The sequence below is a fragment of the Vipera berus genome (assembly GCF_964194415.1).
Source record: "Vipera berus genome assembly, chromosome: 12".
NCBI classification, from domain to species: domain Eukaryota; kingdom Metazoa; phylum Chordata; class Lepidosauria; order Squamata; family Viperidae; genus Vipera; species Vipera berus.
In genome coordinates this window covers 9,808,865-9,824,900 of record NC_138215.1, presented here as the reverse complement: position 1 = coordinate 9,824,900, position 16,036 = coordinate 9,808,865, and the positions used below count along the sequence as shown (strand labels likewise).

General features: G+C 41.7%; 1 protein-coding gene across 1 annotated transcript in view; it reads right to left on the bottom strand.

The window, feature by feature from the left end:
- The window catches only part of LRRK1 (leucine rich repeat kinase 1), an 81,915-nt gene that overhangs the window by 20,587 nt on the left and 45,292 nt on the right, over positions 1-16,036 (bottom strand). Inside the window, exons 21-25 of the mRNA XM_081337547.1 lie at positions 11,921-12,092; positions 8,918-9,081; positions 6,331-6,470; positions 2,371-2,620; positions 697-863 (exon numbers count right to left, since the gene is read on the bottom strand). Of these exons, the coding sequence (XP_081193673.1) occupies positions 697-863; positions 2,371-2,620; positions 6,331-6,470; positions 8,918-9,081; positions 11,921-12,092 (893 nt within the window). The remainder of the gene's footprint in view (positions 1-696; positions 864-2,370; positions 2,621-6,330; positions 6,471-8,917; positions 9,082-11,920; positions 12,093-16,036) is intronic.

Here is a 16,036-nt window from a genome sequence, read left to right as displayed (position 1 = left end):
CAGTCAATCAGAATGGAGCTGGAAGGGATCTTGAAGGTCTTCTAGTCTAAGCCCCTGCTCAAGCAGGAGATCTTATGTATTCCAGACAGATGACTGTCCAGTCTCTTAAAAATCTCCAGTAATGGAGCACTTACAACTTCGGGAGGCAAGCTGTTCCACTGGTTAATTGTTCTCACTGTTAATCAGTGGAACAGCATGCCTTCAGAAGTTGTGGGTGCTTCATCACAGGAGGTTTTTGAGATTCTTTCACAAATTCTCTGCATTCAAAACCATTTTTCCCCCTATCCATACCTCCACACCACATCTTTCTTCTTGTTTCTCATCTGCAGCAAGCAAGTTGGAGGTATCTGCTTTTAACTCCGATTTGCCTGTTTCCATAAACTGGGCTCCGGCAGCCAACACGTGTATCCCTCGTTCTCTTAACGGAGATAGTTTCTAGATAAGCTCTAAAGCAGGGGCTCCCCAACTTTGGCAACTTGAAGACTTGTGGATTTCAACTCCCAGAGTTCCTCATCCAGAGGAATTCTGGGAGCTGAAATCCACAAGTCTTCAAGTTGCCAAGGTTGGAGACCCCTGCTCTAAAGGCTATATTTAAACAAATCCTCCTGATCCTGGAAAGAGGCACAACATTTGCCTATATGTGGAAGGAGAAAAAAAACCCCACACTTCTACACTGCTTAACTTTGGGCTCATTACCTGCTGCTGAATTGGCAGAGATCTTGTATTTTTTAATCTGAAAACGCTTGACCGCTACCGGTTTCCCTTGATATTGTGCCCGATATATAACCGTTCCACTTCCTCCTTGGCCGAGGATACTGTTTTCATTTTCTACGTATTCCAGTTTGCTATTTTCCAAGAATAATCTGCCAAGCATACCGAATAAAGCAAAGAGAGAAATGAGATTATTAAGCAACTCCGGTAAATGCAAGTCAGGATTTAAGATCACCCGTTTCTCCTTTTCCTAATCTCCCAGAACAGACAGTGCCCACTTCCTTGGCAAAGATGAGTCTTTTTTTCTCTCTCCAGCCATCTGCTGACTAGAAGATAATCAAGCAGAGAACATATTTTGTAATTATCATCTTTGATAGACAGGCTGCTTTATTGGCAGCAGATAATGTATTGGGTTTTTTTTTAATGGATAGCGTCACTTCAAAGCAGAGGTAGGGGAGATTCCACCAGTAGAAAACCAAGGAAACATTTTTGGTGGGCACAAGTTGGTGCTTTATGAGTGACGGCTTTTTCACCGGTTTTTCCTGGGACAGCATGTCTGTTTACATCAGAGAGGCATAACTTTCTCCAGGTTGAGCTTCACGCCTGGACTTTAGAAAGTTTTCAGAAGATCCTTCCCCCCCCCCACACACGGCCCAAATAGTGAGGGGGCTAGGATGAAAATAATATGAGATTTAATTTCATTTCTATTTAGATGTAATGAAAAACATCGCTCACTGCATGGTTATTATTTTCATCCATTTTGGGGGCTGATGCCAAAAAAAACTAAGCTGGGTTAGATGCGGCTAGGGCTAGATTAGGACACCACTAGGAACTCCCAGGTTGTCAGATGGACTGTGAAATTTTAAAAAAAAATCCCAGAAAGAAATGAAAGTCAATTCTGAACTGCCGACAAAAAACCTGCTTGGTGTCACCGGTAGGTGAGCTTTTTGACATCTTCTATCACCCTAAAAACTGCAGTTTGATAACAATTTCAGGTGGTCATCTACCACTTGGACAGGTGGGAAAGCCGTGGCCAAGCTACCCATTATTAAGGATAGCTAAATCAACTTGATACCACTCAATGTGTTAACAGAATAACAGAGTTGGAAGGGACGTTATCAAGATGGTCTAGTCCAGGGGTAGGCAACCTTGGCTCTTTTATGACTCATGGACTTCAACTCCCAGAATTCTTCAGGAATTCTGGGAGTTGAAGTCCATGAGTCATAAAAGAGCCAAGGTTGCCTACCCCTGGTCTAGTCCAACCCCTGCTCAAGCAGAAGACTCTATACCATTCCAAACAAATGGCTATCCAGCCTCTTCTTGAAAACCTCCAGTGATGGAGCATCCACAACTTCTGGTGGCAAACAGTTCCAATGATTAATTGTTCTAACTGTATTAAAAATGCAACTCCCCAAATTCTTCTTGTGGGAATCCTGGAAGTTGAATTTCTAACATATCTGAAGAACACCAGGCTAGAACAGCCTGCTGGGGTAGACTAAAGTAGGCAGAAATGTAAGCAATTTGCTGCGAACTTCACCCAAATTGGTATTCTTGTTCAAAGTAGGTGATTGAAAAAAGAGGGTTACATCTTTTCATAGCTCAGGGAATGAAACTCAGAAATCTATAATTTTGGGGGAAAGAATGGGAGTTCCTTATTACCTGGCTGGAAAGTCCGTCATGAAAAGTTCAGGGACCAACTCCTGTAAAGGGACAGGTACATCTGTATGCAGGGCACAGGTGATATAGTCCTGCTCAATGGCAGTGAGAAAACAGTCTTCCATATTGAAGTACTGTCCGTCTTCTTTGTTTGGGCTGTCTTCTCCATCCTGGGGCTTTGTGGCTGAACAGACGGGGCAAGGTACATATTGCTCCATCAGTAGAGTCCCATCACTCTCTGTGGCGGTGAGGGCTGGAAAAACATGATTTATTTATTTATACATCAAACTTCTTAATAGCAATAGCATTTAGCACTTAGACTTATATACCACTTCACAGTGCTCTACAGTCCTCCCTAAGTGGTTTTCAGAGTTGGCATATTGCCCCCAACAATCTGGATCCTCATTTTACCGACCTTGGAAGGATGGAAGGCTGAGTCAACCTTGAGCCGGTTGGGATCAAACTCCTGGCAGTGAGCAGTGGATTAACCTGCAATACTGCATTCTAACCACTATGCCACCACAGCTCCCTTAACTGGCTATCTCCCTTGTAGACGGGCTCTAATAATGGAAACAGAGGTGGGATTCAAATATGTGAACAACTGATTTTCTGTGTGGATGCTGCTTCCGGAAGGCCATTCTGGGCCTGGGCAACAAAAAAATTAGCTGTCGGTTCTGCCAAACTGGTGCGAACTGTCTGAATCCCACCACTGAATGCAAATCATTCCTACTGGAGATATCTCTTTGAAGAGATAATTTCCAGAACTCAACATGGAGATGAAGAGTTAGTAGGACAGAACAGGAACCCGTATCGTGGAACAGTTCTCTGCATGGATTCTCCATAATTAATTGAAAAATACACACGGATCATTCAAGTCCATAGAACTTCCAGGGACTGCTCAGAATGATGGATATCAGAGGTATGTGCAATGGGAATTGCAGAGACAAGGTAGTTGAAATCTGCACTTAAATCCACATAAGATCCTGTGCTAGAACTGGAAGTGTAGGAAGACAGCCATAGTCTATGGTATCCAAAAATCAGAAGCAATCTGGCATTTTTTTTCCAGTTTATGAAAAGGTAAAAGTAAAAAAAAAAAAAGCTGATGGTCTCCTAATTTTTGCACCTGCCCTGGGTTTCTAAGTCCTGCTGCCAGAAAATTCAAACCCGCCCTGCAGAGGTACCAGCTTCCCTGCCAAATTCTTTTCAAGGTCCGAAAAGGCCACTGCAATGGAAACTCTCCTCCTGCAGGCTTTGCTAGAAACACTACTTACTTAATAACACATTCACTTGTAGGAAATTCTAAATCCTAGGAACTTAAACTGGCAGGGAAGAGTTAAAGATGACAGCTTAAGGACCTATTTATCAAAATCATCCATCTCAGGCCTTATTTTTTTAAAATCAAGCTGTGCAACTTTTTTCAAGTTAAAAACCATAATTTGCATTTGATGTGGTGTGCCAGGGACCACGTCCCCCAAAGTCTCATGACTCAAAGCAAAAGCAAAATTTGATTTCACTTAATTGATGTTATATGGTATTGAATTAGTTAATATAGTTCATACAATTATTTTCTCCTTCTGGCCCTCAAAAGCCGAAAACAAATTTGGTTTGTAATTGTTGTCAGGGCTCTAAGAAGATTACCCGAGGCTTCTGGGTATGACGGATAGCCCTGGGCTTCTGATTGTGCTTCTTGACAGTAAAATCCAAGAAGAGTTCTGACAAATCAAAACCAAGATCCATCCTGGTCCTCCAATCGGTATAGCACAGTAGAGCTAACCACATATTTATGGGATGCTTTGCAAGGAGATGAATGAATATTCCTCTATTACTACATGAGCCACAGTGGCACAGTGGTTAGAATGCAGTATTGCAGGCTAATGCACTGCTCACTGCCAGGAGTTCGATCCTGACCAGCTCAAGGTTGACTCAGCTTTTCCACCTTCCCAGGACAGTAAAATGAGGACCCAGATTGCTGGGGGCAATATGCTGACTTTGTAAACTGCTTAGAGAGGGCTGTAAAGCACTTTGAAGCGGTATATAAGTCTAAGTGCTATTGCTATTGCTGATGTTTCCTTGCAACTGGTATCTGGAGGCAAGACTGAGTCTTCAAAGCTAACAGTACAGAAAATCCTCAGCATATTTTCCTTCTTTTTCAACAGGCTGTTGCCAGAAGCATCTAATCATGAAATCAATGATTAAACTCTTTGTTCTGCATTTTTAGTACTTAGCTTCTTTATCGGTTTAAACATCCCAAACATATTCTGATCAGAATTTGAATTTAGTTTTCAAAATGCCATTCCTTTCTTCTTTTTCATGCTTTACCAACGTTCAGAAATGATCAAAGTGTTAACCTAATTAATGGAGTAATAGGATGATTAGTTGATGAATCAATTTACTGAGGATGTTAAATGATCTGAATCTGCACGCAAAGAAAGACAACGTTCTGAAATTAAAAACACAGTATTCTTTGATTTTCAACGATGCATGCATATTTCATAACTGACATTTCGGAAAAGGAGGAAATGCGTCTTCAAAATGCATTTCGGGATATATATTTTTTTTAGTTCTTTTTGAGTGCATGATCAGAGGCACGCAGGCACGCACACACTTTGCATTAAATTTACCATCCTCAAGTTTATGAACTTTTTAAGTGAGCAATCATGTTAATACGACACAAGATGAAAACGTTGGTGCATTTTTCACAAACCATTCTGAAGCAGCCAATGCAATCTTTACAAATTTATAGTTGAAGTAAACCACCTGATAGTGGGGTTGAACCATGTTGAGTTATGGCTTCTTAAATAAATAATAACGGATTAGCTAGCTTCATACCAAAATGTAAGCCACAAATTATGGCTTATATTCATAATATAGTATCCATAATGTCTGTTGGACACCTGGCTCTTCTCACAGGTATTGGGCCAGAAAATTAAGTGAGATTATTTAAATAGTTTATGTGATTACCGTAGGGATTTTTAAGTATGACTATCTCTGATATGATATGTTTGTATTGTTTTGTTATATTTTATGTTTTTATCTCATTATTAAGAGGGCAGATAGGTGAATGAATGATGGAATGAATGAATGAATGAATGAATGAATGAATGGATGGATGGATGAATGGATTCATTCAGTACAATAAGCCAAAACAGATCAAATCACATCATGGTTTCCTGTAATATGATCAGCCAGGGTGCTACATCCCTAAGAATAACATGCTATTTCAGTTCCCAAAGGTGATTTTTCAAAAGGCAACTGGATTGTTTTTGTTTTCCCTTGAAGACGTTTTATTTCTCATCCAAGAAGCTTCTTGTTCTGTACCAGCCTGCTACCGGCCCTGCAGAAAAGGCAGGGACAACCCCTTTACAAATGGCAAGAGGCTGGAACTAAGCCTGCCACATTTATTAACATAAAACAGAGCAAACAAGACACCAACCATGAAACAGGAACTAATCAAGCGGTTGCCTTCAGCAAACCAGCCCTCCCACGCATTCCCCTTTTATACAGTTCAGGGCGTGGCTTCTCTCTGCCTCCTTCCGAGGTGCCCCATTGCCTTCCTCTGTTTACTCCTGATTGACTGTCTCCTGCGTCGGGCGTCCTTGAACAGGGCCAGCTGTGGGTCATCTTCATCCACGCTGTCAGGCTCACACAGCTGGGTCTGCGTCGTGACCAGGTGGGAGGGGCCTGGCTGAGGGCTCTCATCAAGCTGTCCAACCCCCTCAGCAAGCTCTTCAACACCCCCCTCCTCCTCCTCTGAGTCGTCCGACCCAACTGCCGAACCCACAGGCTGACCCTGAATCACAACACTTCTTCAGAACTGACTGAACCAAGAAAGTCCAGCGACCTTTTGAAAAAGCACCTTCGGGACAACCATGACCTGGATAACTGAGAATCTCCACAGACCTATTTCAAACTTGGGCCACTTCATCCCCATTTTAGCAGAAATGACGCGCAGATCACTCTTACCAGGAAACCACTGGTCAATCAAAGAATTCACATGATCAGTGATGAAAGCCATGGCCGAGAAATCCCTCACATCTGATTGGCAGATGACTTTAATGCCCCCACTTTTCTTCTTCTTCCAGTTCACATCAGAGGACTCCACGCTGCCGGAATCAGAGTCAAGAGAAAGGAGGTTGAGAAGCTGATCAAGCGGGAGGAGAATTGGGTATCTATGCCTAACAGCTTTTCCACTGAGTCTCAACAGCTATGAAAACCTCTGTGGTCTATTGTTATCTACTTGGGGTTTTTTTGTTTTTTTTTATTATTATTATTATTTTTATTCATTCAAGTGCAAAAGGCCACGTATGTATCGATGTGGAAGGTGGTCCAGGCGTCTCATAGACTTGATGTCTCCTACCCTTTCACTCCTTGCAGCTCTCCTTGACTTACAACAGTTCAAAGTTACAACAGCACCGGGAAGAAGAAAAAAGACTTATGACCGTTTTTCACACGACCGTTGCAGCATCCCCACGGTCAGGTGATCAAGATTCAGACGCTTGGCAACGGACTCATATTTATGATGGTCGCAGTGTCCCGGGTTCAGGTGATCCCCTTCTGCGACCTTCTAACAAGCAAAGTCAGACATGCTACTAACTTAACAACCGCAGTGATTCGCTTAACAACTCTGCCAAGGAAGGTCATAAAGTGGGGCAAAACCGACATAACAGCTGACTCACTTAACAACAGAAATTCTGGGCTCGGTTGTGGTCATTAAGCCGAGGAGTACCTGTATTCCTAGGAACCGAACGCTCCCCTTTAATTTCCAGTTCAGAAAGACAACAGGGTTCTTTTTACAATCAGAAGAGGGAAAAGGTTGGTAGCTGGAAATAAAACAGTGGGAGGTTATTTAAGCAACCTTCTGTTGAATGCACAGCACGAATCCTGAAATTGCTCTTCACTGTGTGAGGGTCAAAGAAATTTAACATTTGCATTTGTGCCCTGAAAGGCGGTGCAGGAGAGCTTCTCAAACCTGCAGGACTTACTCTGCTTCCACGCCACCCTCCGCAAATTTCTTCCAAACAGAAGAAGACTCAAAACAGTGCTTGTGGGAGCAATTCATATTGAGGATGAAAATGTTTCGAGAAAACTCCTCAGTCTGGGACTGTGTTTCCAGCCTCAGAATAGAGTTAGCTCAAAAATCTGTTGATCTCAAAGAACAAAAAAAAAGGAAAACATTAGAGAGCCACTAGTTGCGGCAAGAAGAAGGTTGTGCGAGCAGGTGAATACAAATATCTACTTTGGCCTCCAAGCTTTCGGGCATTAAAAAATGTTTGACCTTCATCAGTTGCAAATCTGAGGAAGGGGTGTTTTTTGGGGGGTGGGGTGGGGGGAAACTATCATTTTAGATTTTAGAATCACGAGTTTCAATATGCAAAGTTGGCCTTGAGAAAAATGTAAGGAGAAGGAGGAGGAGGAGGAAGAGGAGGAGGAGGAACAGATGCCTTGAGAAGATTAACTGTCATCATCCAAGGTGAGTCTCCAGAGAAGACAAAGAACTGAAGTCAGAACTGAAGAAGTTTCTTGGATGAGGAGCGACACGTTTTCAAGGAAAAACAAAGTCCAGTTGCCTTTTGAGAAAGCATCTTTGGGACATCTTCAGAGAAGATGCTAAGTTTCTTGCTGTTCCCAGGCAAAGCAGTGGCAATAGCTATAGGTAGCCCTTGCGATATAGCCACAACTGGGACAGGAATTTCTGTCACTAAGCAATACGTTTTTTAAGTGAGTCATGCCCAATTTTATGACTTTTTTTGCTGTGTTCACTAAGCAAATTACGGGCTCCTTACTCTGACTTCCCCCCTGAGCTGTGCTTGTTGGAAGCCCTTGGGATGAACACAGATGGTGATTACATGATGCAGGAACTTGTAAACTTTGTAAATACCGTACATACGGGTTGTCAAAAACCCGCATTTTGATCGTGGGATCGCAGGGAGGCTATAATGGTTGTATGTGCAAGAAACAACCGTAACTCACTTTTTCAGCACCGTTGTAACCTTGAATGGTTGTTAAAGGAATGATCATAAGTCAAAGACTACTGCAAAAAAAACCTTCAGCCCTAAGACTGAATGCATCAACATTTATTTTGGTCTTTTAGGCTGCAATTGTATTTTGTATTGTTTGTATTGTATTGGAGAGAAATCAATCAGAATAGAATAGAGCCGGAAGGGACCTTAGAGGTCTTCTAGTCCAGCCCCCAATTCAAACAGGAGACCCTATATCATTTCAGACTAGTAGCTGTCTGATCTCTTCTTAAAAGCCTCAAGTGATGAAGCACCCACAACTTCTGAAGGCAAGCTCCACTGAACTCCGTAGAGTTAAAACCAACACCACAAAACTGCTCATCAATTCAATTAAAACTAAGCAGCCGGTGATACAGAATCTGAGCCATTTTATATGGTTCTGCACTGGCTCTAACCACGATTGTGAAAAATTAAGCTCATGTCTCTGCTTGCCAAGAAATGTGAACGATGTGAGGTCATTTAAAAGTTCCCATCTTACTTTGGGGTTTGGAATGTAAGGCCTTAAAACTGAATCCACCTTATGTAATATTTACCTCAAATAGCCTCCATCAAAGGAGACAAAGAGTCCTTCTTGCCAATAAATGGTGTGATTCCTTTTAACCCGGAAGGTGCTACATCTGTTTCTCTGTGTGCCTGTAAAGCTGTAGATTACAGAGCTTTTATTTCGGTTCTTGGTCACCCTCTTGTTTTCAAAGAACTAGAAGAGGAAAAACAAAGGGACATGTTACAAAAAGAACTGGGCCAGATCAGTAATCAATAACATAAAACCTTAGTAAGACCACACCTGGAATACTGCGTCGAATTTTGGTCACCACCTTACAAAAAAGAGGTTGAGCCTTTGGGGAAAAAAAAGTGCAGAGAAGAGCAACGAAGATGAGTCTGGAGGCTAAAAATATGAAGAACGGTTTCTGGAATTGGGTAAGTCTACTTTAATGAAAAGAAGGATGAGGGGTGACATGATAGCAGTGTTCCAATATCTGAGGGGCTGCCATAGAGAAGAGGGAGTCAAACTATTCTCCAGAGCATCAGACGGCAGGATAAGAAACAATGGATGGAAAATGATCAAAGAGAGAAGCAACCTGGAATTAAGGAGAAACTTCCTGACAGAGAGGACAATTAACCACTGGAACAGCTTTGCCTTCAGAAATCGTGGTCACTCCATCACTGGAGGTTTTTAAGAAGAGACTAGACAGTCACTTGTCTGAAATGGTATAGATTCTCCTGCTTGAGCAGGGGGCTGGACTAGAAGACCTCCAAGTTCCCTTCCAACTCTGTTATTCTATTCTATTCCATTCCATTCCATTCCATTCCATTCCATTCCATTCCATTCCATTCCATTCCATTCTATTCTATTCTATTCTATTCTATTCTATTCCTATTCCTATTCCTATTCCTATTCCTGTTCTATTCTGTTCTGTTCTGTCCTGTCCTGTCCTGTCCTGTCCTATTCTAGTCTATTCTAGTCTAGTCTAGTCTAGTCTAGTCTAGTCTATGAGAGGGTTAACTTACTTTTCCAAAGTACCAGAAGGCAAAACTAGATCTCTTCCAATAATACAATGCTTCCTGCATTATCTCCTGATCATATGCAGATTTTTCTTTATACTTGTTTCAGTTTCTCCGAATCTTCTCCAGAACTGAATGCTATGCTCAAAGAAAAGTGTGTCTGTCTCAGAGAACAGTGGAACTATGGTAGTTTTACAATTTTGGGAAACTATATTGCTATTGGTGGCATATTTGGCTTTTTCCCCCAGCAGTCATTCAGTCGCCTTGTGACTGAAGACTGCTGTTTTGCAACCTTAGTTCTGGGGTGGTACCAAGGACACACGCTGCAGAGTTTACCGGGAAATATTTTCAATCTTTCTTTCTTTTTTCCAAAATTCTATGTTTATATGAGCCAACTATGGCCTTGAAATCTTGCAGAATTATTCCCAGTGCTGATACAAATCAACTGAACAGTCTGAAGTGATGACAAGATAATAACAAGATAACAAGATTGGGTGGCTAATTACACAGATTGCCCATGAAGTGTAATCAAGTGCTTAGAATTAACTAGTGCCAAATGTATTTCTATTATGTCTTCAGCAAAACACACACACACACTGATTACAGGCACGCTTGAATCACTTTTGCTTTGAAGAGAAAAACAAAGCTCTATTCCATAATTGCAAAGGACAATTTTGGTGGTTCTAGATGCCATCAAAATACCCTCCTTGGGATTGGACCAAAATAATAAAAAAAATGTGGTAGGGAATGATATATGCTGTAAGGGACTTACTTGAATGGCATCTCCATTAACAAACTCACATTTGGCTTCTTCAACCAACATTATTCCTGAAAACCCTGATTTCTGGCCTCCAGACCATAGCCATTTGAGCAATAATATTGTAAGCTGCCCAGCTATCCTGAGGTAAGATGGAAGGCCAATAAAATAGATAGATAGATAGATAGATAGATAGATAGATAGATAGATAGATAGATAGATAGATAGATAGATAGATAGATAGATAGATAGATAGAGGCAGGCAGGCAGACAGACAGACAGACAGACAGACAGACAGAAAAATACTGATGTAGACTGTTGAGATATGATCCTACTCTAATTTCCCAGAGATTTTCCCCCCCACAAATGTTTCTGATTGCAGACAAGTTAACAGAGCCATTGAGAATTGAGCCTATAGCTAATTATGATAGGTTTGGTTCATGGACATGGTAGAAAATGACCACTATCTGGAAATTATCAAGTTGTTGTTGTTATTATTACTAGACTTAGAGCTATTGCACATCACAAGCAAAAACATCCCCATTACAATACTGGATTTTGAATCTCAAAATTCCCAAGACTTCTTGGCATTTTGCTTCCAGTTTTAGGCTGCCCTGTCCTTCTGTGGAATCAGAGATGATCCATATTCAGTATTCCCAATCTGTGCCCTGCAAGTGTGTTAATATTATTGTGTTCTCTTGATAAGGCATTTCTTTCACATTATTAAGGCTGAAAAAGGTACATTTTTCAAGGATTTTTCAGTAAAGCTGTGAGGGGATTGGACCTTGGGTCTCACGAATGACTATACCTTTTGACTTTTGTTGGCTCACAACAATCATAAGACATTCATAAGATCATTAACATAAGATCATAAGATATTCACAGCTGATGCTTTGCATTCCATCCTAGACCAGAACAGATTGTAGGAAAGAGAGCTGAGTTGTAATCAAGGAGCTAGAGAGAAATGAATAATTCTATATTTTATCATTGTACTTATAACTGCTGTAAAGAAGATTGGAAGCTACTTCTCTGTATGTTTTTTTCTTTCTTTTCTATTTAGATTTTCTCTGTCTTTCATTTTAGCTCCATCTTTGATTTCTTCTTCCTTCTTTTCTTTTTCTCACCTCATATTCATTTCTGTCCCCTTTTATCTTCTTAAACTGTTTAACCAAGTTAGATAAAACAATACATTCCATTGTGGACGGAGAAAGCGCACTGCCAACACATTTTGTGGTTCAACTTTTCATCACCCCCTGAAGTTCTTTCATCCACATACCTGAAGATCCATCTCTGCAAGACTGATCAGCATCCGGGCTATAAAACGTTGCCAAAACCCAACAGGCACAAAGCTCATCTTGAAAACTCTTTGGATGCTGTTTGTTGTCTGGTGGCGTAAGCCGTGAACATCAAAGGCTGGCTTGGCAGGAAGCAGGTGGGGCAGGAGATAACTGAAACCCAGTTAAACATTCAGATTATACAAAGTGCAGTTTTGGAAAGCAGAATTTCATTACCCTGGATGAAACATAAAGAACGATTGCTGGAATTGGGTATGTCTAGTTTAATGAAGAGAAGGATGAGAGGTGACAGGATAGCAGTGTTCCAATATCTCAGGGGTTGCCCCAAAGAAGAGGGAGTCAAGCTATTCTCCAAAGCCCCTGAAGGCAGGACAAGAAGCAACAGATGGAAACTAACCAAAGAGAGAAGCAATCTAGAACTAAGGAGAAATTTCCTGACAGTGAGAACAATTAATCAGTGGAACAACCTGCCTCCAGAAGCTGTGGGTGCTCCAATACTGGAGGTTTTTAAGAAGAGATTGGATAACCATTTGTCTCAAATGGTATAGAGTATCCTGCCTGAGCAAGGGTTGGACTGGAAGACCTCCAAGGTTTCTTACAAGCCTGTTATTCTATTCTATTCTATTCTATTCTATTCTATTCTATTCTATTCTATTCTATTCTATTCTATTCTATTCTATTCTATTCTATTCTGTTCTGTTCTGTTCTGTTCTGTTCTGTTCTGTTCTGTTCTGTTCTGTTCTACATATACATCCCATTACTGTGTTGAATACTTCACTTTCAGACAATTGTATTCTAACATCCTCTTTCTTACTCCCCCCCCAGAAAAATCTAGATTCTTCCCAAACACTTTTATAGTGTTTTATTAAGGCAATTGTGGGTTTTGTAAGTTGCTATTGTGTTTCAAATTATGTGATTTTGCACAAGGAAAGTACCTGCTGTTTAGAAAAGCAGAGGAAAAACAAGCTGGGCAGTTTTTCCAGGAGTATTTAGAAATTGACCAGAAGAGAATGAAACTGATATTAAGCTCACTTGCAACAGGTCATTTAGTGGCTGTTTGAAGTTACAACAGCACTGAAAAAGTGACTTATGACCATTTTTCACACTTATAACCTTTGCAGCATGGTGAAGAAAAGATTGGAAACCAAGCGCTGCTCTACAGCAACCAAAGAACTAGGCATTCCAAACATGTTCTGTTTCCAGGACCGTCTATTTACCCCAGGGTTGTAAGGTATATATTTTATGCTCCAATCTGAAGAACAATAAATATTGTAAGGCCTTTGTGTTATCAACAATAGTTGTGATGACTTGTCACTGCAGCACCTTACACATAAAAAGGGCTTCTATTAAACATCCTGTTTTGCTTTCACTATGAAAGTCTCAGGGGAAAAAATACAGAACTCAATATGTTTTCCAAATTGTAACGGTCATTAAAAAAAAATTATAATTGAACGCTAGAAGATCCTGATTTTTCGAAGGACAGCAATGAAGGATCTTGATTTCTTTTAAGACCTGGAATCACTTTCCAAAAAAAAAAAAGTATACTGGTGAAATATTACATGATACATTATACTGAATAATTAACTGCCACTCTCAGAATCAGCATGAATTGTGGTCAACGGTTTTAAATAATGCATTTTCAGCTCCATATGAGAACTGAGACAAGGGAACAGTCAGCTACAGCCATGTGGTGCAGTGGTTAGAGTGCAGTACTAAGAATTGAGGCCTTTGAACTATGGTGCTGGAGAAGACTCCTGCGAATCCCTTGGACTGCAAGGCGATCAAACCGGTCAGTCCTAGAGGAGATCAACCCTGACTGCTTTTTAGAAGGCCAGATCCTGAAGTTGAAACTCAAATACTTTGGCCACCTAATGAGAAGGAAGGACTCACTGGAGAAGAGCCTAATGTTGGGAAAGACTGAGGGCAAGAGAAGAAGAAGGGAATGACAGAGAATGAGGTGGCTGGATGGAGTCCCTGAAGCAGTAGGCGTGAGCTTAAAGGGACTCCAGAAGATGGTAGAGGACAGGAAGGCCTGGAGGAACATTGTCCATGGGGGCGCAATGGCTCGGACATGACTCCGCAGCTAACAACAACAACTGCAGGCTACTTCTGCTGATTGCTGGCTGCCTGCAGTTTGGCAGTTTGAACCTGACAGGACTGAAGGTTGACTCAGCCTTCCATCCTTCTGAGGTTGGTAAAATGAGGACCCAGATTGTTGGGTGCAAATAGGCTGACTCTGTAAACCACTTAGAGAGGGCTGTAAAGCACTGCGAAGCGGTATATAAGTCTTAGGTGCTATTGCTATTGCTACAGTCTCAGAATACCCCTTAAACCTGAGATCTTTAGCACAGAGTGCATTTATCTCTGTTAGAAGATTCTATGTTTCTTGGCTGATAAAACTGACAATTGTTTTTTTCTACAGGATTGCAAACCGCTTATCCAACAATCCAGACACTAATTGCCAATGATCCATCCTAAAGAGCTAATCACAGCAACAGTGTCAATAAAGAGCAGCATCATTTGAACCAAAAGGATCTGAAAAGGGTGGGGAAAGGAAAACACGACGATCCTCGCTGTGATTTGTTTGGCAAGAAAAGAGGAGGAGGAGGAAAGAACAAATGTGAAGAAAAATGTGTTTTTTTAAAAAAACAAACAAACCCCAAACTAAGCAGCTTCTGGTGTTTAGAGCAGCTTCTGACTCATAATTCAGAGAAGCTCATGATGGCAGCATTGAAGAATCTCTTTCCTTAAGTCAAGTCCAACACAAATCTTTCTAAATTCTTTCTGGGGAATGCCAAAACCTGACACCCTATCTTCTTGGCAAAAAGACCTGCTAACGTGTCAACTCCATGTGCAGAGTTTATTTTGATTCTTTTTAGGCACTCCCTACAGCCAGATGTCATAAATTGGGTTGAAGGGAAGGGAAATAGACCTTTGCAATAATGACTCATCCTATCACTAGTTTCAGAAAAGGCTGGACTGCAGTTCCTACCAAGCCAGGCCAGATTAGCCAGTGGCAAGGGACTGTTGTATCTAAAATCTGGAAGCCACTAGGTTCCCAATGCTTCCTGTATGTTTCTTTTCAGGTGGAATGCAAACATGTGCCGTGAAGAATGGAGAAGTATTTAGAGTCAGTCCTGAGATGACCACCACCATCATGAAGGTTTTCCCAATGCAAATAACAAATAACTTCCCTTTTCTGCTTCTGGAGAATTTTAATAGTTTGCACCATTTTGCCTCCTTCCTCCATCCCAATGGGAATTCAGTGCTCAAAAAATGGGAAACATCCCTTTGTTTTTTTCCCACTGTCAGAAAAACTGTTCTGTAGACCAGGGCTTTTCAACCTTTTCACCCATTGTACCACTTTTAGGATATGGCAACATCCGAGTACCACCAATTGCCTAAAAGGTAAAGGTAAAGGTTCCCCCACACATGTGTGCTAGTTGTTTCCGACTCTAGGGGCCGGTGCTCATCTCCGTTTCAAAGCCGAAGAGCCAGCGCTTGTCTGAGGACGTCTCCGTGGTCATGTGGCCAGCATGACTAGACAACGCCAAAGGCGCACGGAACGCTGTTACCTTCCCACCATAGCGGTCCCTATTTTTCTACTTGCATTTTTACGAGCTTTCGAACTGCTAGGTTGGCAGAAGCTGGGACGAGTAACAGGCGCTCACTCTGTTACGCGGCACTTGGGATTCGACCCGCCAAACTGCCGACCTTCTGTTCGACAAGCTCAGCGTCCTAACCCACTGAGCCACCGCGTCCCTCTACCAATCGCCTAGCTCCAGTCATTTATCACTTAGGCTTGTGCAGTGCTGCCACTGGTTCAGCTCATTCCCCTCCCCCACTACCACTTTTCTAGGATGGTCGCCTACCATCACGTGACCTGCCATTTCGGCTGGAAGAGATAGCAAGTCACAAGGCCGCTGATATCAGCAAATTCTTGCTTGCATGTTGACTATTGGAAGAAAGACAAGCGCTGGGTCAAGGTTTCTGCTTCAAAACTCGTCAAATACAGAATTCTATGAGTTTTGAGGCAGTCGAGTGCTGAGATAGGACTGTAATATTCTGGAGGTCTCTCACCTAAGGGCTGACCATAC